Below are 15,608 nucleotides of genomic sequence, written 5' to 3'. Positions count from 1 at the left end.
AATAAGTTGCTCAATTCTCTCTCCTCCTCCCCCTATTTTTCTTTTTAATTATCTTTGTACTTTTCACCCTTGGGTAAAAGTGCCAGTGAATCTTTTTTTTTTTTTTTTTCTGAGTCCCAGAGACTCTTAGCTGCCACCAAAAGGTGTTTATCTTCAAACTGCTCCCATTTCAATACTCTTTATCATGAACTATTTTATTTTTAAAATTTCTGACCCTAATGAAAAGTTTTCCGGGCATGAACTTTTCACATTAAAAAAAATCACATTTCATTCCCTGAGATGCTTTCCAGAGATCACACATTTATCCTGAAATCTGCCAGGTGGCTCTGTTTCCCATGTTCTCTTAGGACATCTTTTCTGTAAGAAATTCATAATTGAGGATTTGTGAGGCAAATAAATATCTCTCATCATAAAGAAGGGTTCAGACCTTTCCCTCATATTTATTCCTGGGGTATCTGCCAAAACTTTTCCTTACAGCTTTTATAGATCTACTGGGAATATGCCTTCTTCCTTTTTTTTTTTTTTTTTCCTAAAAGTCTAAACAGACAGATAGTCATTTCCTTCCTTTACTTTTAGGACAACGGATTTCTTTCTTCTTTGGGGGACTGTTTGTTTCAAATTTCCCCCTGCTTTCAGAGAGGAAAGCACCCCTTCTGTCTCCTGAGGTCAGCGGACTGGTCATCAAAATTCCATCTGTGTAAAAACACATGAGCCCGGTTCCTGACAACATTCTCTTCAAGAGGATGCATTCTCATATCCGGTGCGGAGTAGCCCAGAGTCTTTTGAAAGACTGGAGCCCATTCTCCATCTCAGCCTGATGAGCACATCCTTCCCATTTGCCGGTGGGGCAGGGAGCTGCTGTTTGTGTGATTTGGCCTTCTCCTCACATCCTGCCCTAGGGAGCCAGCTGCGCATTGGGTGACAACTGGAGTTCCCCAGCTGGAACCTCTGGAAAGTCCTAGATGCAGTTTCTCCAGAAGTGGCAGAACAAGTTTTCTCCATATCCCTGCCAACAACATCGCTAGCATCTGGGTGTTCACTCCAGAGATTTCCCAAAGCCCATTGAAAGTCACTCTCTGATCTTGAGCACATCATTCAAACTCTCCTGGCTGTGTTTGGTTAGGAATTGTCTTCTTAGAGTTCAGATCTTTTTCTCCCCTTCACTGGCCAGTTGATGAATGACTGATTTGTATAAAGGATGTGGATTGAAATATGATCATCTGATAGGCAAAGAAAAAAGATATTTTCAATCTGGGCTCATTCAAAGAGATGTTGACTAGGCAGTGAGTAAGATGAAAGGTTTTCCAGAGAACTAATCTTGATGCTGGCCTTCCTGGCAGTGGACCACAGGGAGACTCAGACTCCTCAGACTAGACTTAGGGACCTCATCAGCCCTGCAGGCTAATTATCTAATTGGCCCTGGGATGTAGGCTCACTCCTTATATGGCTGCCACTACCTCTCCCATTCAAGTGCATGGTTTATTTCCTTCCTCCTGCTAGATAGTTTTTTGTGGCCAAACCCAAGGCTCTCTGAGAGCTGGGCTTACATCCGGTTACCTGTCTTCCCATCTCCTGCCCCCACCATATACACAGACAGTGCTTCAGAGACTTCTGTTGCTTCATTGGTGCATTGGAAGGACCCATGGGCTCGTCCTCCTTCTTTCTGCCTATATGTTCCTCCATACATCCTGCAGAAAGGGTCTGTCTGGGCTTAGAGAGACAGAAAGGACTGCATGCTAACAATGTTACAGCAAGACAAAGTTCCTCCCCTCGTGGTATTTCCATCCTTAGGATGAAATAGACCAGACAGGAAGCTGGAATCCCAGCTCTGCCTCCTTGGTGACCGCTTCTATGGAAATGGGGTTAATGTTTTTGTGAGAATGAAATGAAGTAGACTGTGTGGGAAGCTCCTGTCAGGGGTTCTGTAAACCGCCCCCCTTCCCTTTTTTCTCCCATGTTTCCTACATGTGGGCCTTCCACCAGCTTTCTGCATTTCCCGCCTGTTCATCGTTCTTCCTCTTTACATTCTGAGGCTCCTCAGAATCAGGGTGCCAACTCCCAACAAAAGTCAGTGAGACTGTTTAAGACAAGTAACTACAAATATTCATGTAGTGCCTGTGATGTTCTGAGCTCTGGTCTCAACATCTTGCCAGCACTGTCTCCTTTGATTATCCCAACTTTTGAAGAAGTCCTGCTTTCATTCTCACAGTATAAGGGAGGTAACAGATTGAGAGAGGTCATGTCACATTGCCGAGTCCTCCCAGCAAGTAAGTCACAGAGCCAGGACACAATTCTAGGCTTGTTACCTCTAAACTGCTAGATAGCAGTATTCTGCCTCCAGAGGCTATAAGACCAGTAGAAGTTTCTCAAGGTGTATTCACAGCACTCTATCCTTATAACCTTCGTGCTGCTCGAAATTTTGACACCAAGAACAAAGTATTTATGTGCTACTTAGATCTTACATAAATATCCATAATCACTCCTGTTTTTCCCAAGGTTGCTACATCAATTGATTATTTTTGGACAGCCCTTTCCAAGTAGCGCTTGGCTACTGTTTGTCAGTCTATACATTTTGAAATATCACTCTTCTGGCTCCAAGAAATTGCCGTCCATCTTCATATATCATTAATCACAAACACAGCTCACATTAAACAGTGTGCAAGTCTACAGTTATTTGCTTTGGTCTTTTGATAAGATGCAGAGGTCAGTCCTTTAGGCGCTGGTCAATAATTAGACATTTCCTTTTGATGTGAAGCACTCTGTAGCAATAGCTGGGAGAGGGACCAGAGTTGCCACGATGTTTGTCTGTTCTGGAGGCAGGGATAGGAAAGAAAAGAGGAGGAAGATGACACCGTATGTAAGGTTCCTTTTGTAAAATATGTAAAAATGACTCCTAGAGGTGAGTGGGAACTGCCTCAGTAAGTCGTTTATTAACAGCTTATTTACCAGAGACGTATACAGTGTTTCAGCATTCACTTACATAACAAATCACCAGCCACAGGTGTTAGTTTCCACAAAAACGCCCTGGTCAGCAGTGTCTAAGATACCAGATTCTTTGAGTTTGGAGAAATCTTGGGGGTTAGTTAGTTGGTCATTTTCTAGTTGGAGACATCATGGTTCTGAGAGGTTAACACCCCAAGTGTGTGTGTGTGCTCAGTTGTGACTCCATGGAGTATAGCCTGCCAGACTCCTCTGTCCATGGAGTTTTCCAGGCAAGGATACTGGAGTGGGTTGCCATTTCCTACTCCAGGGGAGTATTCCCAACCCGGGGATCAAACCCGCATCTCCTGCATTGGCAGGTGTGTTGTTCAACACTGAGCCACGTGGGAAATTCTTACAACCCTAGATCTGACACCATGAAGACCTACAAGACCTTCTAGAACTAACACCCCAAAAGATGTCCTTTTCATTATAGGGGACTGGAATGCAAAAGTAGGAAGTCAAGAAAAACATGGAGTAACAGGCAAATTTGGCCTTGGAGTACAGAATGAGGCAGGGCAAAGGCTAATAGAGTTTTGCCAAGAGAACACATTGGACATAGCAAACACCCTCTTCCAAAAACACAAGAAATGACTATACACATGGACAAGATTACATGGTCAATAACAAAATCAGATTGATTATATTCTTTGCAGCCAAAGATGAAGAAGCTCTCGACAGCAAAAATGAGACTGGGAGGTTACTGTGGCTCAGATCATGAACTCGTTATTGCCAAATTCAGACTTCAATTAAAGAAAGTAGGGAAAACCACTAAACAATTTAGGTATGACCTAAACCAAATCCCTTATGATTATACAATGGAAGTGAGAAATAGATTCAAGGGAGTAAATCTGATAGACAGAGTGCCTGAAGAACTATGGACGGATATTCATGACACTGTACAGGAGGCAGGAAGCAAGATCATCCCCAAGGGAAAGAAAGGCAAAAAGGCAAAGTGATTGTCTAAGGAGGCCTTACAAATAGCAGTGAAAAGAAGAAAAGTGAAAGGCAAAGGAAAAAAGGAAAGATATGCTTATTTGAATGTAGAGTTCCAAAGAATAGCAAGGAGAGATAAGACAGCCTTCCTCAGTGATCAGTCCAAAGAAATAGAGCAAAACAATAGAATGGGAAACACTAGAGATCTCTTCAAGAAAATTAGAGATACCAAGAGAACATTTCATGAAAAGATGGGCACAATACAGGATAGAACTGGTATGGACCTAACAGAAGCAGAAGAGATTAAAAAGAGGTGGCAAGAATACACAGAAGAACTGTACAAAAAGATCTTCACGACCCAGATAATCATGATGGTGTGATCACTCATCTAGAGCCAGACATCCTGGAATGTGAAGTCAAGTGGGTCTTAGAAACCATCACTATGAACAAAGCTAGTGGAGGTGATGGAATTCCAGTTGAGCTCTTTCAAATCCTAAAAGATGATGCTGTGGAAAGTGCCGCACTCAATATGCCAGCAAATTTGGAAAACTCAGTAGTGGCCACAGGACTGGAAAAGGTCAGTTTTCATTCCAATCCCAAAGAAAGGCAATGCCAAAAAATGCTCAAACTAGTAAAGTAATGCTCTCACACACTAGTAAAGTAATGCTTAAAATTCTCCAAGCCAGGATTCAACAGTATGTGAACCATGAACTTCCAGATGTTCAAGGTGGTTTTAGAAAAGGTAGAGGAACCAGAAATCAAATTGCCAACATCCATTGGATCATTGAAAAAGCAAGAGAGTTCCAGAAAAGCATCTACTTCTGCTTCTTGGACGACGCCAAAGCCTTTGACTGTGTGGATCACAACAAACCGTGGAAAATTCTGAAAGAGATGGGAATACCAGACCACCTGACCTGCCTCTTGAGAAATCTGTATGCAGGTCAGGAAGCAACAATTAGAACTGGACATGGAACAACCGACTGGTTCCAAATACAAAAAGGAGTACGTCAAGGCTGTATATTGTCACTCTGCTTATTTAACTTATATGCAGAGTACATCATAGAAATGCTGGGCTGGATGAAGCACAAGCTAGAATGAAGATTGCCAGGAGAAATATCAATAACCTCAGATATGTAGATGACACCACCCTTATGGCAGAAAGTGAAGAAGAACTAAAGAGCCTCTTGAACAAACTGAAAGAGGAGAGTGAAAAAGTTGGCTTAAAACTCAACATTCAGAAAGCTAAAGTCATGGCATCCAGTCACATCACTTCATGGCACATAGATGGGGAAACAGAGGAAACAGTGGCTGACTTTCTTTTCTTGGGCTCCAAAATCACTGCAGATGGTGACTGCAGCCATGAAATTAAAAGATGCTTGCTCCTTGGAAGAAAAGTTATGACGAACTTAGACAGCATATTAAAAAGCAGAGACATTACTTTGCCAACAAAGGTCCATCTAGTCAAAACTATGGTTTTTCCAGTAGTTATGTATGTATGTGACATTTGGACCATAAAGAAAGCTGAGTATCGAGAATTGATGCTTTTGAACTGTGGTGTTGGAGAAGACTCTTGAGAGTCCCTTGGACTGCAAGGAGACCCAACCAGTCCATCCTAAAGGAGATCAGTCCTGGGTGTTCATTGGAAGGACTGATGTTGAAGCTGAAACTCCAATCCTTTGGCCACCTGATGCAGAGAACGGACTCATTTGAAAAGACCCTGATGCTGGGAAAGATTGAAGGTGGGAGGAGAAGGGGACGACAGAGGATTAGATGGTTGGATGGCATCACCAACTCAATGGACATGAGTTTGAGTAAACTCCGGAAGTTGGTGATGGACAGGGAGGCCTGGCGGGCTGCAGTCCATGGGCTCGCAAAGAGTCGGACATGACTGAGTGACTGAAATGAACTGAACTGAACTGAACTATGTTGGAAATCCAGATGTCTTTTATCCTTCACAGCTGCTCTCAAAAATAGCAGATTCCCATCTTGTTCATTTCTAAGGGTCTGAACGTGTAACCTTGGAGTGGTGTTGCCTGTGAAAAGGCATGTGTGTGCTCACATACCTGGAAATGGATGAATTGTAGTAATCGAGAACTTTTATACCATTCACCATGTGTAGGTGCTGACTGGAAATTATTTCTGTGCTTAGAATCTTTCCAGGTGTGCTCACAATCCTTTAGTTTGTAAGATGCTCATTGCCCTGAGCCCCTGAGGCTCTTCTGATTGTGTTTCTCCCAGGATTCATTCTATTCTGTCACTTGATAAGATGGCGAGTGAATGTCTGCCTCCCAATTTCTAGCTGTCTGGCTCGTCTACCTTTTAGATGTCACACCTGCCTTGCAGGGATGTCTGAAGGGTAACAGCATCAACATCATAGAGCACTTGGGGCTCCTTTTTCTGATGCCCTTGAGTTTCTTTCTTTGGTGCTGTTACTGGTGCACCCTTGTCACTGGGCACTCGGTCGCCTCCCCTCATGGTTGCCATATTTGCCTGGTTGCAGGTAAGAGCCCCATAGACTTAGATCCCATAAGCTCTAGAAATGAGCAGCTGTAAGAACTCAGCACACTTGCCTAGATGGTGCATTTCCTTTTCAGAAACAGAGGCACTGGGAAACTTTATCAAATGCGTTGTGACAAGAACCCCAGTGCAGAGCTGCCTTAGCTAGAGAATGGTGGAGTGGGGAGCCCAGGACCTGCTGAACTTCCTTGATCCCCATCCCACCCTCATCCACCCTAAAAAGTGTAACTAGAAACTCGGGCCCAAGAAACAGAATTTGAAGTGTCCAGACCTCTTTCTCTTCTTCTAAAGATGAGCTTTGGAGCCCAAGTGGCGGCACAGAGAGCTTCTTTTCCTTGGCAAATGGCCTCCTGTAGCAGTGGCGAGAAAGTCATTTCAATCATATCTCTCTTTCTGATTCTACCCAGTGTGTACCCATATGAGTATGAGCGCTCACTCAAGTCTACCCTAGATACAAGCTAAACGCTGAATGTGTGTGATCTCATTAGTCTTTATTTTATAGACATCCTTTTATTTATTTATTGACCACACCACGTGGCATGTGGAGGGAAGATCCCCTGGAGAAGGAAATGGCGACGCACTCCAGTATACTTCCCTGGGAAATCCCATGGACAGAGGAGCCTGGTGGGCTACCGTCCATAGGGTTGCGAAGAGTCAGACGCGACTGAAGAGACTTAGCACACGTGGCATGCAGAATCTTAGTTCTCCAACCAGGGGTCAAACTCAGGCCTCCTGCTTTGGGAGTGCAGAGTCCTAACCACTGGATCGCCAGGGAAGCCCTCTCATTAGTCTTTTCAGCAGATTGGAGAAGGCAGGTCGCTTGCCCAAGGCCACTCATCTAGTGACTGGTTTAGAATACAGACCAGATCATTTCACCCTCTCCTCGCCATCCAGTTACCATGATAATAACACTCTGCATGTCTAGGCCAGCCAGCTCATTTACAAGATTTAACTTGGTGCCTGGCACCATATTCCTACTGAAGCAACTTCAAAATTAAAGGTGTGAAACAGTGCCAGCCAAGTGTTAGTGGTGCCCAATATGGAGACAGCTCTTGAACCAGCACTCTATCTTATGTGAGCTTGGTATTTAGGCTAATTATTAGGTTGTTGTTCACTCACTAAGTCATGTCTGACTCTGTGACCCCATGGGCTGCAGCACGCCGGGCTTCCCTGTCTTTCACTGTCTCCCAGTTTACTCAAACTCAAATTCATTGAGTCAGTGATGCCACCCAACTATCTCATCCTCTGTTGCCCCCTTCTCCTGCCCTCAATCTTTCACAGCATCAGAGTCTTTTCCAATGAGTCAGCTCTTTGCATCACATGATCAAAGTATTGGAGCTTCAGCTTTAGCATCAGTCCTTCCAATGAATATTCAGGGTTGATTTCCTTTAGGATTGACTTATTTGATTTCCTTGCTGTCCAAGGAACTCTCAAGAGTCTTCTCAAGCACCACAGTTCAAAAGCATTAATTCTTTGACACTCAGCTTTCTTTATGGTCCAACTCTCACATCCATACATGACTACTGGAAAAACCATAGCTTTGGCTATATGGACATTTGTCAGCAAAATGATGTCTCTGCTTTTGAATACATGGTCTAGGTTTATCATAGCTTTTCTTCCAAGGAGCAAGTGTCTTAATTTTGTGACGCAGTTACTGTCCGTGGTGATTTTGGAGCCTAGGAAAATAAAATCTGCCACTGTTGCCACTTTTTCCTTCTCTGTTTTCCATGAAGTGATGGTACTGCTACTAAGTTGCTTCAGTAGTGTCCAACTCTGTGCGACCCCATAGACGGCAGCCCACCAGGCTCCCCCATCCCTGGGATTCTCCAGGCAAGAACACTGGAGTGGGTTGCCATTTCCTTCTCCAATGCATGAAAGTAAAAAGTGAAAGTGAAGTCACTCAGTCGTGTCCAACTGTTAGCGACCCCATGGACTGCAGCCTACCAGGCTCCTCCATCCATGGGATTTTCCAGGCAAGAGTACTGGAGTGGGGTGCCATTGCCTTCTCTGTACCAGATGCCATAATCTTTGTTTTCTTAATATTGAGTTTTAAGGCAGCTTTTTCACTCTCCTCTTTCACCCTCATCAAGAGGCTCTTTAGTTTCTCTTTGCTTTCTGCCATTAGAGTGGTATCATCTGCATATTTGAGGTTGTTGATATTTCTTCCATCAATCTTGATTCCAGCCTGTGATTCATCCAGCCTTACATTTCACATGATGCACTCTGCATAAAACTTAAATAAGCAAGGTGACAATATAGAGCCTGGACGTACTTTCTTCCCAGTTTTGAACCAGTCCGTTGTTCCATGTCCAGTTCTAACTGTTGCTTCTTGACCTGCATACAGCTTTCTCAGGGAGCAGATAAGGTGGTCTAGTATTCCCGTTTCCTGAAGGATTTTCCACAGTTTGTTGTGATCCACAAAGTCAAAGGCTTTAGCGTAGTCAGTGAAGCAGAAGTGGATGTTTTTCTGGAATTCCCTTGCTTTTTCTGTGATACAGTGAATGTTGGCGATTTGGTCTCTGGTTCCTCTGCCTTTCCTAAATCCAGCTTGTACATCTGGAAGTTCTCGTTTCATGTACTATTGAAGCCTAGCTTGAAGGATTTTGAGCATTACCTTGCTAGCATGTGAAATGAGCACAATTGTATGGTAGTCTGAACATCCTTTGGGATTGCCTTTCTTTGGGATTGGAATGAAAACTGACCTTTCCAGTCCTGTGGCCACTGCTGAGTTTTTCAAATTTGCTGGTATATTGAGTGCAACACTTTACTAACAGCATAAACTTTTAGGATTTTAAATAGCTCAACTGGAATTCCATCACCTCCACTAGCTTTGTTGGAAGTAATGCTTCCTAAGGCCCACTTGACTTTACACTCCAGGATGTCTGGCTCTAAGATAGTGATGACACCATCGTGGTTATCTGGGTCATTAAGAGCTGTTTTGTATAATTCTGTGTATTCTTGCCACGTCTTCTTAATCTCTTCTGCTTCTGTTAGGTCCTCACCATTTTTGTCCTTTATTGTGCCCATTTTTCCATGAAATGTTCCCTTGGTATCTCTGATTTTCTTGAAGAGCTCTCTAGTCTTTCCCATTCTATTGTTTTCCTCTATTTCTTTGCATTGTTCTCTGAGGAAGGCTTTCTTATTTCTCCTTGCTATTCTTTGGAACTCGGTAAATCTTTCCCTTTCTCCTTTGTTGCTTCTCTTCTTTTCTCAGCTATTTGTAAGCCTTTCTCAGACAACCACTTTGCCTTCTTACATTTCTTTTTCTTTGAGATGGTTTTGGTCACAGCTTCCTGTTCTTCAGACACTCCATCTACCAGATTTAATTCCTTGAATCTACTTGTCACTTCCACTGTATAGTCATAGGGATTTGATTCAGGTCATACCTGAATGGCCTAGTGGTTTTCCCTACTTTCTTCAATTTAAGCCTGAAGTTTTGCAATAAGGAGCTGATGATCTGAGCCACAGTCAGCTCCCGGTCTTGTTTTTGCTGACTGCATAGAGCTTCTCTATCTTCAGCTGCAAAGAATATGATCAATCTAATTTCAGCATTGCCCATCTGGTGATGTCCATGTGTAAAGTCATCTCTTGTGTTGTTGGAAGAGGGTGTTTGCTATGACCAGTGTGTGCTCTGGCAAAACTCCTTTAGACTTTGCCCTGCTTCATTTTGTATTCCGAGGACAAACTTGCCTATTACTCCAGGTATCTCTTGACTTCCTACTTTTGCATTCCAATCGCTTGTGATGAAAAGGACATCTTTTTTTGGTGTTAGTTCTAAAAGGTACTGTAAATCTTCATAGAACCATTCAACTTCAGCTTCTTTGTCATTAGTGGTGGGGCATAGAGTTGGATTACTGTGATGTTGAATGGTTTGCCTTGGAAGCAAACCAAGATCATTTTTGAGACAGCATCCAAGTACTGCATTTTCAACTCTTCTGTTGACTATGAGGGCTATTGCATTTCCTCTAAGAGATTTTTGCTCACAGTAGTAGATACATTGGTCATCTGAATTAAATTTGCTGATTCCTGTCCATTTTAGTTCACTGATTTCTAAAATGTTGATGTTCACATTTTAGGAATTATTTAGGCTAATTATTATAAATAATAATAATTTAGGTAGTGCTAATGAGCTCAAAACCAAAGCTTAACTAGTCTCATAACTAGAGGTCAGATCATCCAGAAACACTGTGCTTTACCACCCAGAGTTTAATGTTGTGATTTTTGCCATCCTTTAAATATAATTCATTCTTAGAGTAGACTTCGTAAATCATCATTTCCTATTGAGGGGTTAGGCAGAGGTGAGAGGGAAAACAATGAATGTTTCATTTGTGCTAGAAATCCTTTAATCTTCTTGGACCCAAGTTTCCCCAGGTCTGTTTTTTAAATCTAAAGTCTGACTTCCTTCCAGTATTATTTTATATTCTTATTAATCTTTTCAATGATGAAATAGAGCTTAGCTCATTAAATTTTCCTGTGTCTTCACCTGTGGTTGGTGACTATCGCTAAGAGAATGAAATTAAGATTCAAAATGGTTTTTTAATAGCTGTGTTATGTTAGATGGATGTAGACTGGATATAGTTCAGGACTAATAAGCTCAGGGTAATTGACTTATGGGAGTAGAAAACCTGAAGCATTTCAAAAAGGGGAGCCTGCAGCAGTGTCCAGCCATGTGCTACATGAGCACACCATATGGATTTAGAATCTGAGAGAGATGCGGTCATAGACGCTTTGTGAGGGTCAAGTTTTTATTTGCATTTACTGTTGAATTTGGAAACATGCAACTGAAGCATGATGAAATCCAGGAAAGAGCTTCAGAAATGATTAAAAGCTTGGAAGGCCGATTCTATAATGAAACCACTTACAGGGACTAGATTTCTTTACCAAGATGAGATACAACTTAATTATAGCATCTAAGCATATGATTGAAAACAGTATTTGTTCATTCAAGCTAATATGTATTAGCCAGTATGGAGACAAAAATGGTCCATTCCTGCAGCGAGGGAGATTCTCTGTTTCAAGTTAGAAGGGAGTAGGGGGTAGGGGAAGCCTAAAAGGGAGTCAAAGTGTACCTAAACACTGAAAATTCTTGAGGATTAAGGTTATAAGAACCCAGGTGCCTGGTAACTGAGGGAACATGGGGACTCCTGCTCAGAGCCTATAGAAGAAAGAGGAATCATATATCTATAGGGATGATTGGAGCATCGCAGGGTTTTTGATGTAAAAGCATAGAAGTCTTTTCTAGTATTGATTCTGAGATACCGTCTTTAACCACTGGAAGTAACAGAACAGTTGACTCTTGAGAATTCCTTTTGGATTATTTTCAAATCTGTCATCCATTCACTGAATTATCCCGAAATGCTTCCTAAGGAAATATAGTTCCCACCCCTCCCTCCAACAAATCCTGCTGGAATTTTTATTGGGATTACAGTGATTCACTGATTTAGTTCCTGAAGAACTGACATCATTACAACACCAAGCCTCCAATCCATGACCAGAGTACTTCCCTATCTTATTTGAGGTATTTTTTTAATATAAATTCGTTTATTTTAATTGGAGGTTAATTTCTTTACAGTATTAAATTGGTGGTCTTGTGTTTTCCTCATCAGAGTATTCTACTTTTCATTATGGAGATCCCATCCACCTTTCACTAGGTGAATCTCTAGGTGTGAGAGATTTCCACTCTCCATGGCACAAGAAGCAAAGCAATAAGCAACATTTCCTTTCCCAGGGAGTTAAGGTCCCTTGTCTAACTGTCCAGGTAGAAAAGGTATAATATCTTCACTGCAGGAAACCTAATTTCAGAGTCCAAGCATTGCAGCCCAGAAACGATTCTTCTGATCTAACGTAAATCTCTCTGGTTGGCATTTCAGCTTATTTTCCTTCTGTTTAGTTTACAGTTTGCCTTACACAACGGTTTCCTATCTAGCAGGCTGCTATTTGAATCAGCGAGCAGATATTTCTATGCTGCATGTAAAAATAGGGATAACATTTATTAGGAGGGAATTTGCTCATGATTCAGTCTTGCATTCAAAAACCACAATAAAAATCTAATTTTATTTTTTAACTATATGTGCTTAGCTAAAAAGACCAAAAGAAAATGCTCATTGGCGGTTACCTCTGGGTGACTAGCTTATGGATTATTTTTATTCCTGTCTGCATTGTCAGATTTTTATGATAAACATGCATTATCTTTGTACTAAGAAAAAAATAAGCACTTTAAATTGAAAGAAATTAAAACTATGTATTAAAATGACTGGCTCAGGAATTCCCTGGCAGCCCAGTGGTTAGGACTCTGTGCTTTCATTATCAAGGGTGCAATTTCAATCCCTAGTGGGGGAACTCAGATCCCTCAAGCTGTGTTGCATGGCCAAAAAAAATTAAACAAATGACTTGCTCAATTTACTTCGCCTTCTTGGTGCAAAATATTTATTAAAATTTGCTAGTGAAATTAAAATGGATGTGCAACATATCTTAAGATAATCAAGGAAGAGAAAATTCTCTTTCAGGCATATACATTTCCCTGCCAGTCTTTCTGACCAGTTGCAAATTACCCGGAGTGCTGAGTTGTTCCTCAAGCTTGGAGCCCCAAGCACCTGTTTTATTTCACACTCCCTGGATTCCAGGGGTAAATCCCACATCCACAGCATGGGCTTCGGTTCAGTTCCTTTGTGGTCCAGATGTGCATCCCTTCGTCGACTGGCCTGGTAACCCTGCTGTTAATTGACAGGTTCTCAGGAATCGGATAGCTCTCAGTCGGCCAAGAAAGACATGCTGGCGGCCTTGAAATCCAGGCAGGAAGCTCTGGAGGAAACGCTGCGCCAGCGGCTGGAGGAGCTGAAGAAACTCTGCCTCCGAGAAGCAGTGAGTACCCCAGTTCATCCTGTGCACTCATCTGTGCTCGTGTGTTTATACAAGGCAAGGGTGGGCGTCACCGCGGGCATAAGAGGGAAGCAGGACCTCTTCTGTTGATGACACCCAGCCCCTGGGATGAGCATCCCTCATCTTGGACCACAGTGAAACACTCTGACAGCAGTGAAAGCACGTCTTGGCAGAATTCCCAGTGAGAACCTCCCCCCAGGGGCCAAATGACAAGTAGTGATAACAGTCATGATAGCAACGGTAAACAGCAACATTTGCATGGCACCTCATAGTTTATAAAGCAGGTCCTCATATGACAGGACCATGTTGGATGGAATGGTTTGCCATCTTCCTAAGACTTTCTGCCTGAGTTTATCAGTGTTATGGCTTTTGTTTCTCTTGAGTCTATTTCAGATTTATTTTTGTTGAGATCATAGTGAGAAGCACCTTTGGGGATCAACAAGGAAATCAGGATTTCATCTAATATATCTTTAAAACTCATGATCTGGTGTGTGACTTTTAGTGTTGTTTTTTTTGGTAGATGATGCTTTTTTTCCTTTAGTTTTTTCTATTTTGTTTGTTTTTTACAGTAGGTCTTTGGTTATCTATTTTAAATATATCAGTGTCTACATGTCAATCCCAAACACCCAATCTGTACCCCCCCGGGTAATCATAAATTCATTCTCTAAGTCTGTGAATCTGTTTCTGCTTTGTAAATAAGTTCATTTGTATCTTTTTTTTTAATTTCACATTTGAGTGATGTCATATGATATTTGTCTTTCTCTGTCTGGCTCACTTCACTTTGAGTGACAGTCTCCAGGTCCATCCGTGTTGCTGCAGATGGCATTATTTCCTTCTTTTGATGACTGAGTGATAGTCCATTGTATCTGTGTACCACATCTTTATCCATTCGTCTCTCAGTGGACTTCTAGGTTGCCTCCATGGCTTGGCTACCACAGACAGTACTGCAGTGAACACTGGGGTGCGTGTATACTTTCGAAAAAAGTTCTTCTGGTTTCAGAAAAGTTTTTTTCCAGATATATGCCCAGGAGTTGAATTGCTCCTAGACATATATCTGGATCATATGGTAGCTCTATTTTCACTTTTTTGAGGAACCTCCATATTGTTTTCCACAGTGGCTGCACCAATTTACATTCCCACCAACAGTGTAGGAAGGTGCCCTTTTCTCCACACCCTCTCCAGTGTTATTTGTAGACTTTTTGATGACGGCCATTGAGACTGGTGTGAGGTGATACCTCACTGTAGTTACGGTTTATATTTCCCTAATAATTAGTGATATTGAGCATCTTTTCATGTGTTTTTTTGGCCATCTGTATGTTTTCTTTGTAGAAATGTCTATTTAGGTCTTTGGCCTATTTTTTGATTGGGTTGTTTACTTTTTGGATATTGAGTTGCATGAGTTGTTTGTAAATGAAATCTCAGCCTAATCATCTAAAAAATATTCTAATTTATGCAAAGCAATGCTTCCTCAGGTATACATACACACACACACACATACACGCACACACACACTAGTCTCAAATCTCATTGAGATTTAGGGGCTGTAGCAGATCACTATTTATATTTATTTGTGTGTCTTTTTTCCACCACCTTCTGCTTATTCCACAGTTCTTTGTTATGTTTGAAAGCTTGATTTCTTTTAATGCAATTCACATTACTGTGAGCATGCTTGCACACGGATACAGTGGGGTGGGAACCCTTGGGGGAGAGAGAGTCCTGCATGTAACAGTACAAGGAGCTTTGTTGGTCAAAAACTCCCAAAGGGAAGTGGAAAGGTGTTCCCAAACTAACTTGAAGAGTGTTACTCCCCTCCCCCAATCATAATGCCTTACTCCAGGAAGAATGAAAGCAGGGGCCACAGAAGGAGATCACATTACAGTTCAACTTGGCTTAATAATGCTCTGGATTGATTTAAACCGGAGCCAGCTCAAAGCAGACCCACATTAGTGCAAATCCTTTGCAAATCTTGGGAAAAGCAGTTGGCCCGGCTGGGGGATGTGCTCTGTGATACTGTTAATATCAGCAAGCTTTTTTATAAAGAATGTGTTGGAAAGACTGAGACAACATGGGTGTGGATATCTGCAGTTGTTAATTTGTAAAGCCTTATTTTGCTTTTAATAAAGGCAGCATCCTTAAACCCAGCAGGGAACCAGCACTAGAAAACTAGTGAAACATGTCCGGGCAAGGTTAGCGTGTCTGTTAAAGGTCTGCAGGCCTCTCTTAAATATAAAAGCAAAATAAGGAAAACAAAGCTCTTACTTTTTGTAATGTGGACACCAGAAAATAGAGCTCGAGTG

At 42.0% G+C, this 15,608-nt stretch overlaps 1 protein-coding gene across 1 annotated transcript in view; it reads left to right on the top strand.

Annotated features, from left to right (window-relative positions):
* Positions 1-15,608, top strand: part of FRMD4A (FERM domain containing 4A) — a 324,865-nt gene that overhangs the window by 279,366 nt on the left and 29,891 nt on the right. The window contains exon 15 of the mRNA XM_018057129.1: positions 13,160-13,293. Within this exon, the coding sequence (XP_017912618.1) occupies positions 13,160-13,293 (134 nt within the window). The remainder of the gene's footprint in view (positions 1-13,159; positions 13,294-15,608) is intronic.

The sequence above is a fragment of the Capra hircus genome, chromosome 13 (assembly GCF_001704415.2).
Source record: "Capra hircus breed San Clemente chromosome 13, ASM170441v1, whole genome shotgun sequence".
NCBI lineage: Eukaryota > Metazoa > Chordata > Mammalia > Artiodactyla > Bovidae > Capra > Capra hircus.
The sequence above is the reverse complement of the archived record's forward strand: the minus strand, read 5'-3'. Positions and strand labels throughout refer to the sequence as shown.